This window comes from Neoarius graeffei, chromosome 21, assembly GCF_027579695.1.
Source record: "Neoarius graeffei isolate fNeoGra1 chromosome 21, fNeoGra1.pri, whole genome shotgun sequence".
NCBI lineage: Eukaryota > Metazoa > Chordata > Actinopteri > Siluriformes > Ariidae > Neoarius > Neoarius graeffei.
Window position 1 is genome coordinate 34242859 of NC_083589.1, and position 15271 is coordinate 34258129.

Consider the following 15271-nt stretch of genomic DNA (forward strand, 5'->3'; position numbering starts at 1 on the left):
GAGACAGAGGGGGTGAGGAGAGAGAGATAAGGAGACAGAGGGGGTGAGGAGAGAGCGATAAGGAGACAGAGGGGGTGAGGAGAGAGACATGAGTCAGAGGGGGTGAGGAGAGAGAGATAAGGAGACAGAGGGGGTGAGGAGAGAGTGATAAGGAGACAGAGGGGGTGAGGAGAGGGCGATAAGGAGACAGAGGGGGTGAGGAGAGAGAGATAAGGAGACAGGGTGAGGAGAGAGATAAGGAGACGGGGTTGAGGAGAGAGATAAGGAGACGGGGTGAGGAGAGAGAGATAAGGAGACAGATGGGGGTGAGGAGAGAGCGATAAGGAGACAGAGGGGGTGAGGAGAGAGATAAGGAGACGGGGTGAGAAGAGAGATAAGGAGACGGGGTTGAGGAGAGAGATAAGGAGACGGGGTTGAGGAGAGAGATAAGGAGACGGGGTGAGGAGAGAGAGATAAGGAGACAGATGGGGTGAGGAGAGAGAGAGATAAGGAGACGGGTGAGGAGAGAGATAAGGAGACGGGGGTGAGGAGAGAGATAAGGAGACGGGGTTGAGGAGAGAGATAAGGAGACGGGGTGAGGAGAGAGCGATAAGGAGTCAGAGGGGGTGAGGAGAGAGAGAGATAAGGAGACGGGTGAGGAGAGAGATAAGGAGACAGGGTGAGGAGAGAGATAAGGAGACGGGGTTGAGGAGAGAGATCAGGAGACGGGGTGAGGAGAGAGATAAGGAGATGGGGTTGAGGAGAGAGATAAGGAGACGGGGTGAGGAGAGAGAGAGATAAGGAGACAGATGGGGGTGAGGAGAGAGAGAGATAAGGAGATGGGTGAGGAGAGAGATAAGGAGACGGGGGTGAGGAGAGAGATAAGGAGATGGGTGAGGAGAGAGATAAGGAGACGGGGGTGAGGAGAGAGATGAGGAGACGGGGGTGAGGAGAGAGATAAGGAGACAGGGTGAGGAGAGAGATAAGGAGACGGGGTGAGGAGAGAGAGATAAGGGGACAGATGGGGGTGAGGAGAGAGAGATAAGGAGACAGGGGGGTGAGGGGAGAGAGATAAGGAGGTTGGGGGTGAAAGAGAGATGAGGAGTCAGAGGGGGTGAGGAGAGAGAGATAAGGAGACAGAGGGGGTGAGGAGAGAGAAATAAGGAGACAGAGGGGGTGAGGAGAGAGAGATAAGGAGACAGAGGGGGATGAGGAGAGAGAGATAAGGAGACGGGGGTGAGGAGAGAGATGAGGAGACGGGGGTGAGGAGAGAGAGATGAGGAGACGGGGGTGAGGAGAGAGAGATAAGGAGACGGGGGTGAGGAGAGAGATAAGGAGACGGGGGTGAGGAGAGAGAGATAAGGAGATAGGGGGTGAAAGAGAGATGAGGAGTCAGAGGGGGTGAGGAGAGAGAGATAAGGAGACAGAGGGGGTGAGGAGAGAGAGATAAGGAGACAGAGGGGGTGAGGAGAGAGCGATAAGGAGACAGAGGGGGTGAGGAGAGAGACATGAGTCAGAGGGGTGAGGAGAGAGAGATAAGGAGACAGAGGGGGTGAGGAGAGAGTGATAAGGAGACAGAGGGGGTGAGGAGAGGGCGATAAGGAGACAGAGGGGGTGAGGAGAGAGAGATAAGGAGACGGGGTGAGGAGAGAGATAAGGAGACGGGGTTGAGGAGAGAGATAAGGAGACGGGGTGAGGAGAGAGAGATAAGGAGACAGATGGGGGTGAGGAGAGAGCGATAAGGAGACAGAGGGGGTGAGGAGAGAGATAAGGAGACGGGGTGAGAAGAGAGATAAGGAGACGGGGTTGAGGAGAGAGATAAGGAGACGGGGTGAGGAGAGAGAGATAAGGAGACAGATGGGGTGAGGAGAGAGAGAGATAAGGAGACGGGTGAGGAGAGAGATAAGGAGACGGGGGTGAGGAGAGAGATAAGGAGACGGGGTTGAGGAGAGAGATAAGGAGACGGGGTGAGGAGAGAGCGATAAGGAGTCAGAGGGGGTGAGGAGAGAGAGAGATAAGGAGACGGGTGAGGAGAGAGATAAGGAGACAGGGTGAGGAGAGAGATAAGGAGACGGGGTTGAGGAGAGAGATCAGGAGACGGGGTGAGGAGAGAGATAAGGAGATGGGGTTGAGGAGAGAGATAAGGAGACGGGGTGAGGAGAGAGAGAGATAAGGAGACAGATGGGGGTGAGGAGAGAGAGAGATAAGGAGATGGGTGAGGAGAGAGATAAGGAGACGGGGGTGAGGAGAGAGATAAGGAGACGGGTGAGGAGAGAGATAAGGAGACGGGGGTGAGGAGAGAGATGAGGAGACGGGGGTGAGGAGAGAGATAAGGAGACAGATGGGGGTGAGGAGAGAGAGAGATAAGGAGATGGGTGAGGAGAGAGATAAGGAGACGGGGGTGAGGAGAGAGATAAGGAGACGGGTGAGGAGAGAGATAAGGAGACGGGGGTGAGGAGAGAGATGAGGAGACGGGGGTGAGGAGAGAGATAAGGAGACAGGGTGAGGAGAGAGATAAGGAGACGGGGTGAGGAGAGAGAGATAAGGGGACAGATGGGGGTGAGGAGAGAGAGATAAGGAGACAGGGGGGTGAGGGGAGAGATATAAGGAGACGGGGGTGAGGAGAGAGAGATAAGGAGATAGGGGGTGAAAGAGAGATGAGGAGTCAGAGGGGGTGAGGAGAGAGATAAGGAGACGGGGTGAGGAGAGAGCGATAAGGAGACAGAGGGGGTGAGGAGAGAGCGATAAGGAGACAGAGGGGGTGAGGAGAGAGATAAGGAGACGGGGGTGAGGAGAGAGATAAGGAGACGGGGGTGAGGAGAGAGAGATAAGGAGATAGGGGGTGAAAGAGAGATGAGGAGTCAGAGGGGGTGAGGAGAGAGAGATGAGGAGTCAGAGGGGGTGAGGAGAGAGAGATAAGGAGACAGAGGGGGTGAGGAGAGAGAGATAAGGAGACAGAGGGGGTGAGGAGAGAGAGCGATAAGGAGACAGAGGGGGGTGAGGAGAGAGAGATAAGGAGACGGGGGTGAGGAGAGAGATAAGGAGACGGGGTGAGGAGAGAGATGAGGAGACAGGGGGTGAGGAGAGAGAGATAAGGAGACAGGGTGAGGAGAGAGATAAGGAGACGGGGGTGAGGAGAGAGATAAGGAGACAGATGGGGGTGAGGAGAGAGAGATAAGGAGACAGATGGGGTGAAGAGAGAGAGATAAGGAGACAGAGGGGGGTGAGGAGAGAGATATAAGGAGACAGAGGGGGTGAGGAGAGAGAGATAAGGAGATAGGGGGGTGAAAGAGAGATGAGGAGTCAGAGGGGGTGAGGAGAGAGAGATAAGGAGACGGGGGTGAGGAGAGAGCGATAAGGAGATGGGGGGTGAAAGAGAGATGAGGAGTCAGAGGGGGTGAGGAGAGAGAGATAAGGAGACGGGGGTGAGGAGAGAGAGATAAGGAGACGGGGTGAGGAGAAAGAGATAAGGAGACAGAGGGGGTGAGGAGAGATATATAAGGAGATAGGGGGGTGAAAGAGAGATGAGGAGTCAGGGGGTGAGGAGAGAGAGATAAGGAGACGGGGGTGAGGAGAGAGAGGAGACAGAGGGGGTGAGGAGAGAGAGATAAGGAGACAGAGGGGGTGAGGAGAGAGAGATAAGGAGACAGATGGGGGTGAGGAGAGAGAAATGAGGAGACAGAGGGGGGTTAGGAGAGACACATAAGGAGTCAGAGGGGGTGAGGAGAGAGAGAGATAAGGAGACAGGGGGCTGAGGAGAGAGAGATGAGTCTGAAGGGAAAGACAAGGATGAGGAGGTAGGAATAAGAATCTCTGTGGGTTGCTTTGCGTTCTCTCTCTCACTCCTCATCCCTCTTTCTGTCATCTCTCTCTCTTTTTATCTACTCTCATCTCTTTTTCTCCCTCTTCCTCTCCCCTTCCGCCTCTCAACTTTCCTTCTCTCTTCATGCACCGTGCTCTCTCCTAATCCCTTCTTTCTTCTCACTCTTTCAGCACCTCATCCTTCTCTCTTTTTCTCCTTATGCTCTTTGTCTTTCTCTTTGCCAACTTATCCTCTTCACTTTCTCTTTTTCCTCATCCCTTTCTTTCTTTCTTTCTTTCTTAGCATGTGGCATGGTGAAGTGGGTGAGAGTGAGCTAGGAAAATGGAGAAAGAGGGGAATAATTAGAGGATGAGAAAAGAGAGGAAGGAGAGAAAGAGATGGGCAGAGGGGAAACTTGATGCCTCTCATTTCAGAGTAAAGGAGAGGGGAGGAGAAAGCAAGTGAGAGATGATTGCGAGTTATAAAGAGAGAAAAAAGGCAGATGGAGGGGGGAGAGAGAGAGAAAAGATGGAGTGAGACGGTATGAGTGAGTGAGCTATCTGAGAGAGGGAGGGGGGGAGAGAGAGAGAGAGAGAGAGAGAGAGGAGCTGGTCTTGGGTTCAGAGCAGCAGTGTGCTGGGAGACCTCAGAGCGCGGAGGACGGAGGATGAAAAGATGGAGAGAATGGAGGGATGGAGGAGTGTATGTGTGCTTTAGTGGTGAAGCGGGCTGCAGTGCGCGCTCAGGACGCAGGAGCTTGTCATCAAGCCGCGACTTGTTGCATCAAAGGACTGGTTTATTGTGAACAGCTGCTAATTGCCGCTAATTACTCGTCGCTAATCAGGCTGGAGGACTCGGCGTGACCTGGAGACATTCATTCACTCTCTCTCTCTTTCTCTCTCTCTCTCTTTCTTTTTCTTTAACTGGTCATTGAAATGTGACAGATGGGTGTGAACTTATTTAGGAACTGATTTCTCTCTTAACGAGGATTTAATATCTGATGATATGAAGAAAAAACACTGACACCAAGGCTTGGACTGGAGTGTGTGTGTGTGTGTGAGAGAGAGAGAGAGAGAGAGAGAGAGATGTCTCCGTCTTTGTATGATGGCAGTGAGGCTCTCTGGGATCGACGGGCGATCTTTGTTCTGCCCATCCCAACATGCCCTGCCTCCGATGCTGACTCCGCCCCATATTCAGCACTTGACTCCTCCTTCAGTTGATCATGCAGGTCCTTCAGATTGTGAAAGAGTTGGTGTCTCCGTCTCGACACCGTGCCGGCTCCAGGTTTGCAGGTTCGTGTGTGTGTGTGTGTACCTTATTAGCGCTCCTTGTAAGGAAGAACGTGTGTGTGTGTGTGTGTGTGTGTGTGTGTGTGTGAGAGAGAGAGAGAGAGCGTGAAAGGCTGACGCTGGTGTTTTCTCTTGCAAGACTCTTCATTTGTTCTTGACTTTTGACAAGCTGCGAAGTTGTTTCACACGTGTTAACACACAACGGCTGCCAACACTTCAGACTTCGTTTGATCGTAGTCGGAGAAAGCTACTGTATAGCGGGACGAGTCTTGAAAGCTTGACTTTGATAGATTTCAATTAAAGCCTCGTCACAACCGGCTGTACGTGCTCCTACGGCCGGTCTACGTACAAAAAACGCAAGAAACACACGGAGGGCGCGCCTGTGACGTGCTGATTTTCGAGCCGTAGACCGGCCGCAGAGGTTCTTTGTCATGTCAAACAAACTCTACGGGCGCTTACGTTTTTTTCAGGTTGCAAGACAAACTTGCGGCCAACGTGCGTCTTTCTCCATGAACAAAAAAAATGCAGCGATTTGGGAAACGCCAAAAATCGCACAGCCAAAAAATCGTACGTCCGGTTGTGACCTAGGCTTAAAGAGATGAAAATTTACCGGTTGTAAGAAACTCAGCTGCTCCATGTGACAAACAAAAGCCTCTCAACGCTAAGAGCATCTTAACTAGGAGAGAAAGCGTTTGTTGTGCTCCTCGCTCGACCATTTAACGACGATCTTTGTGCTACGATGCTTTTGGGAAACTCGGCACAGACAGGGAGCGATGCAGGTGCTACAGCTGGTTTCATCCAGCCACGCCTTCTTACGAATAATAATTATTTATTAACTGAGCGCGAGGTCTTTACGGGAAAATCTCAGACCGAGGTCTTGACAGTACGGACTGAACTATACGCGAGGTCTGTACAAAAAGACCTTGGTCTGATATTTTCCCGTAAAGACCGAGCAAGCGAGGTTAATAAGGAGTTTATTACATGGCTTTTTTATTTCTAAGATTAAAACAGACGCTCATTATAATGAGGCGTGACGCTGCTTTCAGTCACGTCATATTTGTAACGTATTAGTTCAATAACGCGTGCAGAATAAACGGATAGCGGTTTCAAAACTGAATTGGTTAGCGGTTTCTGAACGCTCTTCATTGCTCGTTTCTTGAATAACTCGGTGACACTTTATCTTTCGGACGTTTTTTATTGTCTTTTGATTTTCAATTATTTATTTATTTTTGTCGTTTTGTTTTTGTTTGTTTTTTGCAACATTGATATGGAATCAATTTTGTGCCAAAATGTTCATACAATACTTTTGAAATATCAAACAAAAACAACAAATCAAAATACAAAAAAAGAAGAAAAAGTCCATTTTTTTTAGACTGGCAAACAAATTATTTGTGTAATCGTGCAAAATATCAGTCTATTACTCTTCAGAAACCGTTTATTTTTGTTCCGCGTCTTTCTCAGTTTTGTTTGACGTAATTTATTTTGGTTGCGATTCCAGCTTTCTCGTTTGCGCTCCATGACTTTTTGCTTGCAGTTTTGGCACAAACTTCCCGTGTGGGTGGGCTGTCCAGGAATGCATTCCCATTGGCTAACTTGTGTTTGACTGACAGCTACGCTCAGCCATTCCCTACTCGGATTCTGGCGGACTGTTTGACGAGTGACCGATCCATTGACGGTAAACAAGGATCGAGTGGACTTCAGTGGCGACTATGATATTGAATTAATTCAACAAAGTGTAAATTCAATATCATAGTCGCCACTGAAGTCCACTCCATCCTTGTTTACCGTCAATGGATCGGTCACTCGTCAAACAGTCCGCCAGAATCCGAGTAGGGAATGGCTGAGTGTAGCTGTCAGTCAAACACAAGTTAGCCAATGGGAATGCGTTCCTGGACAGCCCACCCACACGGGAAGTTTGTGCCAAAACTGCAAGCAAAAAGTCAGGGAGCGCAAACGAGAAAGCTGGAATCGCAACCAAAATAAATTACGTCAAACAAAACTGAGAAAGACGCGGAACAAAAATAAAAGGTTTCTGAAGAGTAATAGACTGATATTATGCACGATTACACGAATAATTTGTTTGCCAGTCTAAAAAAATTGACTTTTTTTTTTGTATTTTGATTTGTTGTTTTTGTTTGATATTTCAAAAGTATTGTATGAACATTTTGGCACAAAATTGATTCCATACATTGAAAGCCGACGCCTTGGAAAGAAAGTCCGTAAGAAAGTCGCCCACGGGCATTATGTTAAAATACTGCCTGCCAAGGAACCAATCAGATCCCACGATTTTACAGGAAGTAGCTCGTGACTTATAATGTTTTTTAAAAACTAATTTCTGGGGGGAAAAAAATGCTGATATGATCATAGGGAAAAAACCCAACCCTAAGTGTTCGAGTTCGACGCTGTGTCGATGGAAAAGTTGAGATGAGAAAGGTGACATGGGAAAATCGGCAGTTTTTTCATTGAAACACATTGGTATGGGCGGAGCTACACATTATACTGCAGCCAGCCAGCAGGGGCGCTAGACCTGTGGCTGCTTCACATTTCAGAGATGTTACGCTGTCCGTGTTTTTTACAGTCAATAATATAAATATTTTGAATTAACATTTAAAAACGCATCATGAGTCATGAATTCCTCACTAATGAAAGTATTATTTCATGTTTTTTTTTGGAGAAGATCAGTGTTTCAGTAATCGGACGTAATAAACAAATCACGGTTTCCACAGTATTTCAGAACAGTGCATCGCAACGTAATCAGACAAATAGTTGCTGTTTTTTTCCGTCCTGTGATTGCACTGCGCTCTGCAGTGAGGATTGTTTTCAGGGTGTCAGATGATCGTGTGTGTGTTCTGTTACACGTTTGTACAGAAATGTGGAGAATCCGACAGATTGCAGTCCTCATGATCCTGAAGCTTGTGTCCAGAAAAGTATGCAACAGACTTGAGCGGTTTACTGGGGAACTGAAGTCATTTTTAAACTTGCTTTATTTCTTAAAGCAGATATGCAGAACCTTTATTTTTAAATACATTTCTGAGTGGATAGTATCTCCATCCTTGACTCTTGTATGTGGCATAAATGGGAATAAAAAAAAGTATATTTCTGAGAGTTAAAATTGACCGCAAAGTTGGCATTCGAGCTGCCCCGCTGAGCCAGCCAGCCCTGAGTGCGTGACGTCACAGCGGTAACCGGTTTTAAGGCCGAGGCCTTTTACAGCTATAGACCAAAGTCATATAAATAAAAATTTACGGTGAAAGTAAGAAATCCCGTTACCGACTTGCTCAACTAAGACTGATTTGACTTCATTGATTGTGGGTTGACTCTCATTAAAACAGGATGGGTGTTATAACTTATGCAACAGACATGTACATGAATGCATTTTCACTGATAAAACGTAAAAGGCTAATTAAATAATCAGATGAACTGAGACAATCACATTCTGAAGCAAATTAAATAATCTTATTCTGGTAACTTAAACACACAATACAAGTTACATGGATTAAGCTAAATGCAGGTTTTTTGTATCCAAATGAGAGTCGGAGTTTACCCATCTGTGTTCTCGCTTCTTGAAGGCCGATCTTGTAGCCGATTGTTTTGAAACAATCTGACTTTCAGTTGTTCGTTCAGTTCTCCGTTCATTCACTTCTTCCACGTAAGGGCGAGATGGCAGCAATATCCAGCGGAGAAATCAGACGGCTGCTCCACTCATTCTCCATTTTCTCCATACTGAGTACTCCGACATTACTGCTTGGCTCAGGCAATCACTAAAACCCGGGACGGAACAGGATGTCACCGGTTTTAGCAACGATCGCGGGGAGGTCACTGCCTGAGTGATATGTCATGTCCTGTTCCATCCCGGGTTTTAGCAACAACCCTCGGCTCACTCCGGGAGAACTGGTGCAACTGAACTTTCCTTTCATCTCATCTCATTATCTGTAGCCGCTTTATCCTGTTCTACAGGGTCGCAGGCAAGCTGGAGCCTATCCCAGCTGACTACGGGCGAAAGGCGGGGTACACCCTGGACAAGTCGCCAGGTCATCACAGGGCTGACACATAGACACAGACAACCATTCACACTCACATTCACACCTACGGTCAATTTAGAGTCACCAGTTAACCTAACCTGCATGTCTTTGGACTGTGGGGGAAACCGGAGCACCCGGAGGAAACCCACGCGGACACGGGGAGAACATGCAAACTCCGCACAGAAAGGCCCTCGCCGGCCACGGGGCTCGAACCCGGACCTTCTTGCTGTGAGGCAACAGCGCTAACCACTACACCACCGTGCCGCCTGAACTTTCCTTTTTTTAAAATAAATAAAAATAAATACTTTTTCTTGTGGTTTTCTTTTTCTTTAATTGTTGGTACTGCTCCCTCTTTCAATACGGGCTTATAGCCATCGCTTCTCAACAGAGCAGAGGAGAGACCACTTCGTAGGCGCGCAATGTGCCCGTGAACTTCTCGCAAAACGCGTCCAAATCTTTGCAGTTTGAACATTCTTGGGCCATGAATGCAACGTAAATCCACCTTCTGTCGTGTTGCTGCACCCGCCAGCAACACATCTCCGTGGCATGGCGATAAATTAGCTCAAAATGGAGGATCAGAGTTGCAGTCAGCTCTGTGTTTTAGTATAGCGGAAATGGCGATGAGACCGATAGACTTCCTGCTGTGACGTTACGGAAGTCAAGGTCATTCACTCAGACCGCTACCTATATAAATCACTTTAATCATAAAAATTACTATATTAGGTTTATTGTTAACGCTTAAAACTATTCCTGTGCCATTCTTGAGGTCTCAAGGCGTTTATAAACAAAAGTGAGGCCATGGTTCTGCGTATCTCCTTTAATTAACGTTATTCAATTACATTTTCGGTTTTATTAACCTCGTATCATGACTCATATTGGCATATTATATTACACCTATCGGCCTTTTCGGTTTTTAGCCATGCTGAATGTAGTTCATTTGGTCCACGGCAGGCGTCGCTTATCTGTGCGATCTTCACGAGACTTGCGCGAGACTTCAAACGTGACGTGTCAGTGCTGCCATTTTGAAAACTGTTTACACGGCGGCCAGATCGCCATATTATTCCGATTTAGATTAATTTTGAGATTTGCCAGCTTCATCAGTGATGGAGATTATTCCATACGACTTCTAACCACCGTGGAGTAGAGGAGAGTTGGAAAGATGACAGTATAAGGACGAGTCTGTCGCGCTGGTATTTCATCATTACTGTCACACAATTAAAACGTGCCAGATCAGGCGGCTGGTGGGTTTTCAAAATAATAAATATACGCATGTATTTTTGTGATAAATACCGATTATACTCGGCGCATTTCCCACATAATCCTCACTAAGGTTTCGGACAGCACTACAAAATGGCGTCCACACTATATAGTGCCCGACGTAGGGAGCGATTTCAGACACAGGGAAAACTTCCGGCTTGATTACATCAGCATTCGAAAGAGGGCGTGCGCGTCTTTTGACAATGTTGGCAGATTGTTGGTCACTTTGATTTCCGCTGTACGTTTTACTTCCGTCCTCCGATGTCTCGCACAGGTCTCAATGAATCTTGTTTACGGCCATTGCTTTGACATATGGACTGATATATTACAGAGTGTATTCCAAACACTCATAACTTGCTATAGTAGTGACAAAATAGCTCTCAAAAATGCATTCCTATGTTTAATAAAATGAGAAATAGAATTTTGATGAGGGCGGCACGGTGGTGTAGTGGTTAGCGCTGTCGCCTCACAGCACGAAGGTCCTGGGTTCGAGCCCCGTGGCCGGCGAGGGCCTTTCTGTGTGGAGTTTGCATGTTCTCGCCGTGTCCGCGTGGGTTTCCTCCGGGTGCTCCGGTTTCCCCCACAGTCCAAAGACATGCAGGTTAGGTTAACTGGTGACTCTAAATTGAGCGTAGGTGTGAATGTGAGTGTGAATGGTTGTCTGTGTCTATGTGTCAGCCCTGTGATGACCTGGCGACTTGTCCAGGGTGTACCCCGCCTTTCACCCGTAGTCAGCTGGGATAGGCTCCAGCTTGCCTGCGACCCTGTAGAACAGGATAAAGCGGCTACAGATAATGAGATGAGATGAGAATTTTGATGATAAAAAAAAATATTTGCCTTCAGTTCCCCTTTAAGGATCTAAACCTTCTTACAGACTGATACAGAGCAAATGGCCTTGAACATGATTTCAGTTCCTCCTTGAGCTGATTCTTTGGACTAAAATAACAAAATAAATAATAGTGACGCACATTTAATGGCATTGAAGAACCAAAATAAAGTTTTTACAGTTGCTCACTTGATGATGATGATTTTTATTAATACAGACTGAAAGGAGCTTTAGGCAGCTGAACACACAGTGATGTTGATTTTAATCACTATTGATCGGTTTGTCCTGTCATTTCTGCTTCTTAAAAAGCCTCCTGCAGTTGGACATCGATACAGTTTGAAAGAAAAACACACACACACACACACACACACACACACACACACACACACACACACACACACACCCCGAGCTCAGGGCTTTCTTTGTGAGAGATCCTGTGACATTTTGCTGGTGTGAAATGTGATGTTGCTTTATAAACCACTCGGCTACTTTTCACCTCACGGTCCTTTCTCTCTCTGTTGCGCTCTCTCTCTCTCTCTCTCTCTCTCTGTGTCTCTTTGTCTCTCTCTCTCTCGCTCTCTGTGTCTCTCTCCCTGTCTCTCTCACTCGCTCTGTGTCTGTCTGTCTCTCTCTTGCTCTGTCTCTCCCTCCCTCTCTCTCTTGCTCTCTCTGTCTCTGTCTCTCTCTCCCTGTCTGTCTCTCTCTTGCTCTGTCTCTCCCTCTCTCGCTGTCTGTGTCTCTGTCTGTCTCTCTCTTGCTCTGTCTCTCCCTCTCTTGCTCTCTGTGTATCTCTCTCTCTCCCTGTCTCTCTCTCTCTCTCTGTCTCTTTGTCTCTCTCTCTCTCGCTCTCCCTGTCTCTCTCACTTGCTCTGTGTCTCTTGCTCTCTGTCTCTGTCTCTCTCTCTCTCGCTCTGTCTCTCTCCCTGTCTCTCTCACTTGCTCTGTGTCTGTGTCTGTCTCTCTCTTGCTCTGTCTCTCCCTCTCTCTCTTGCTCTCTGTGTCTCTGTCTCTCTCTCCCTGTCTCTCTCTTGCTCTGTCTCTCCCTCTCTTGCTCTCTGTCTCTCTCTCTCTCCCTGTCTCTCTCTCTCTCTCTCTCACTCTGTCGGTCTCTCTCTTGCTCTCTCTCCCTCTCTCTTGCTCTCTGTGTCTCTCTCTCTCCATGTCTGTCTGTCTCTCACTCCGTGTCTGTCTCTCTCTTGCTCTATCTCTCCCTCTCTCTCTTGCTCTGTCTGTGTCTCTCGCGCTCTCTCTCTCTCTCTCTCTCTGTGTCTGTCTCTTGCTCTCTGTGTCTCTGTCTCTGTCTCTCACACGTGCGCTCTCTCTCTGTTTCTCGCTCTGTGTCTCCCTGTCTCTCTGTCTCTTGCGTGCTCTCTCTGTGTCTGTGTCTGTCTCTCGTTCTGTCTCTCTGTCTCTCGCATGCGCGCTCGCTCTGTCTCTGTCTCTCGCACACACTCTCTCTCGGTGTCTGTCTCTTGGTGTCTCCTTTCTCTGTCTCTTGCTCTCTCTGTCTCAGTCTCTCGTGCGTTGTCTCTCTCTGTGTCTGACTCTCTCTTGGTCTATCTCTTGCTAACTCTGTCTCTGGCTTCCTCTCTCTCTCTCTGTCTCTGCCCCATGTTGTCTTTTATGCTTTCTTATTTCAGCTGTGAAGACTCACAGCACACTCTTTTACGCATGTAGGCCTCCAGTCAGGGAAACGCTACAGATGCTGTCATAAAATATTTAGTGTGAGACGTTTGTGTGGCGCACTGTAGCACACACACACACACACACACACACCACTGTGAAGAGCACAGATCAACAGGTCACTGTCGCTGCTGGGAGAGAAGGAGGAAAGATGTAAAGATGGAAGGAAAGAAAGGTGGAAGGAATAAAAGATGGGGGAAGGTGGATGGAGTCGAAGTTAGGATGAATAATGGAAAGATGGGAAGAAAGAAAGAGGAAGGAGGAAAGAAATTAAAACAAAGGCATATTCATGAGAAAGAAATAAAGAAAGATGGGGAAACTGGAAGGGAAAAAAGATGGAAGGACGGACTGAAAGAAAGCTAGATAGAGCAATCAGCGGTATGTCGCGGTAACGTGAGCATGTGTAAATAATTAATCAGCTTCTCTCTTCCTCTCTCATTCAGCGAGTCGCACCAGTCGGAGGGAGCTTTGGGCTTCGTTCCAGTCCTGTGTGTAAAGTGTCCTAGTCGAATTCCGGTCACTTGTTTCCATTGGGGGAATTCCCTTCTCCAGAGTAACAGCTCTTCCAGTACTCTTCAGAGGCCTGAGGGATCGTCACCAAGAGTCGAGCTTACCCAGAAGGCACTGCTGTGTGACACGCTTTTCTATTCACACCAGCAGGAAAGGCAGACAATATAAACAACGACAGCATTTTACTGACCTCGTAAACCTCGTTCTTGGGCAAAAGTCCGTTCCGTATTCGAGCCTCCTCCTCCTTCTGCGTTGCGAGTTTCCTCTTGTGTGTGCGCTTGTCTTCGTTATCACCTTAGATGATAAATGCACATGTTACAGAAAAACATGATATGGACATGAGTGTTTTATTGGGAAATACACCACTCGTAATTTTCATACGCGCTCCATCCGGGACACGGAGAACCAAAACCGTGACGCAAATCTCTCTCTGTCACTCGTGAGGAAATCGAGGCGTCGTTTTGATCAATTTTGGGACTTTTTGTTTGTGAATGTGTCGATTATAATAAAAAGAAAATCACACGTTGACTTGAAGATATGAAGTTTATCTTCTCGTGTTGAAAAACTTGCATTTTTCATACGTAATGCATCGCGGATCGGAGTGGCGTATATTTAAATAATATTGGTTGGCTTTTTTGCATGGTCTATCAGATATATTCCATTCAGCGAGCATGATATTGAACGAGTCAAAGACAAGTAGCTGAGTGGAATATAACTGATATACCACGAAAAAAGCCATTATTATTTATTATTATTATTTATTATTATTATACATTATATGTATCTTTCAAATGATGATTAATGCCGAATCTAGTGAAGTCCTCTGGTAAAAGTCTCCGTCGCTTTTTCTCACCTCCAAGTAGAACTTTAGGGGTGTTCACACAGCAACTTTTACTCCAGTGTAGCACCGGGGCTGCCCCGGTAGAGCATTCACACAGTACAAAGTTATAGCGGTGTAGCCCCTGAAAGCTGCTTAAACCGGTGCAAATCTAACCCTGCTCGGGAGGTGGTTTAAGAAATTTACTCCGGAGTAAATGCTAGTTTGCGGGGCAGCACCAATATAAAATGGGATGTCTGAACGCTACAGGGGTAGACTCGCTACGCGTGAGGAGAGTTGATTACATACGGGCATTGCATAATTTGCATCCTGCTATTTTGCGCTTCCAAAATGGCGAATATCAACAACAACAGAACTGCGTGTCTTCCAGTGCTGCCAGATTGGGCGGTTTTAAGTGCATTTTGGCGGATTTGAACATATTTTGGGCTGGAAAACGTCAGCAGCATCTGGCAACACTGGTGTCTTCATCCACGTTGTTTTCCCGGCGCTTGGTGATGCCATGACAACCGGGAAACGGAAGTACATTTTCACGCATGCACATATTTCATTTCCGCATTATTACTATCGTATAGCACAGTCGCAAAAACTGCCGTGTGAATGCAAGTGGGGCTGCACTGGTGCTAACACGCTTCTCTCTAGTAAGCAGGGTTGTGACGTGTGAACGCTCCACAAAATTTACACCGGTGTAAGATGTATCGCAACAAAATACATCGGTGCAGCATCGATGCAAATATGTGCCATGTGAACACCCCTTTTGACAGTATTTCAGCTGTTGATCTCTCTTCCAGTTTTTCGATGTCCGTTGGTATGTTTTTCTCTTGTAAATACGCATGAAGAATATCTAATGAAGTTTCAGTAGCCTTTCGGTTGTTCAATGCGTCTTTCTCTTTCCCGGCGAACAAAGACATGCTTCTGTGCATACGCAGCGGAAAACGTTCTCATTGAATATTTGCATCAGCTCCGACATGTGACGTCATGTTGTCTTGACAACCGTGCAGTATCGTAAACCATATTCAGCGCTCATTCTCTATTGGGTAGAGTGACGTAATACACGTAGGATAAGCG

General features: G+C 47.3%; 1 protein-coding gene across 3 annotated transcripts in view; it reads left to right on the forward strand.

Moving 5' to 3' along the window:
- The window catches only part of usp6nl (USP6 N-terminal like), a 218867-nt gene that overhangs the window by 64470 nt on the left and 139126 nt on the right, over window positions 1–15271 (forward strand). For 2 of the 3 annotated variants that reach the window (XM_060903020.1, XM_060903024.1), the window contains exon 1: window positions 4336–5073. The exons of the other annotated variant lie outside the window; for it this stretch is intronic. In XM_060903020.1, coding sequence (XP_060759003.1) covers window positions 5004–5073 — 70 coding nt within the window. In that variant the 5' untranslated portion in view covers window positions 4336–5003. Of the gene's footprint in view, window positions 1–4335; window positions 5074–15271 lie in introns of those variants that run through there. 3 annotated transcript variants of the gene reach the window in all.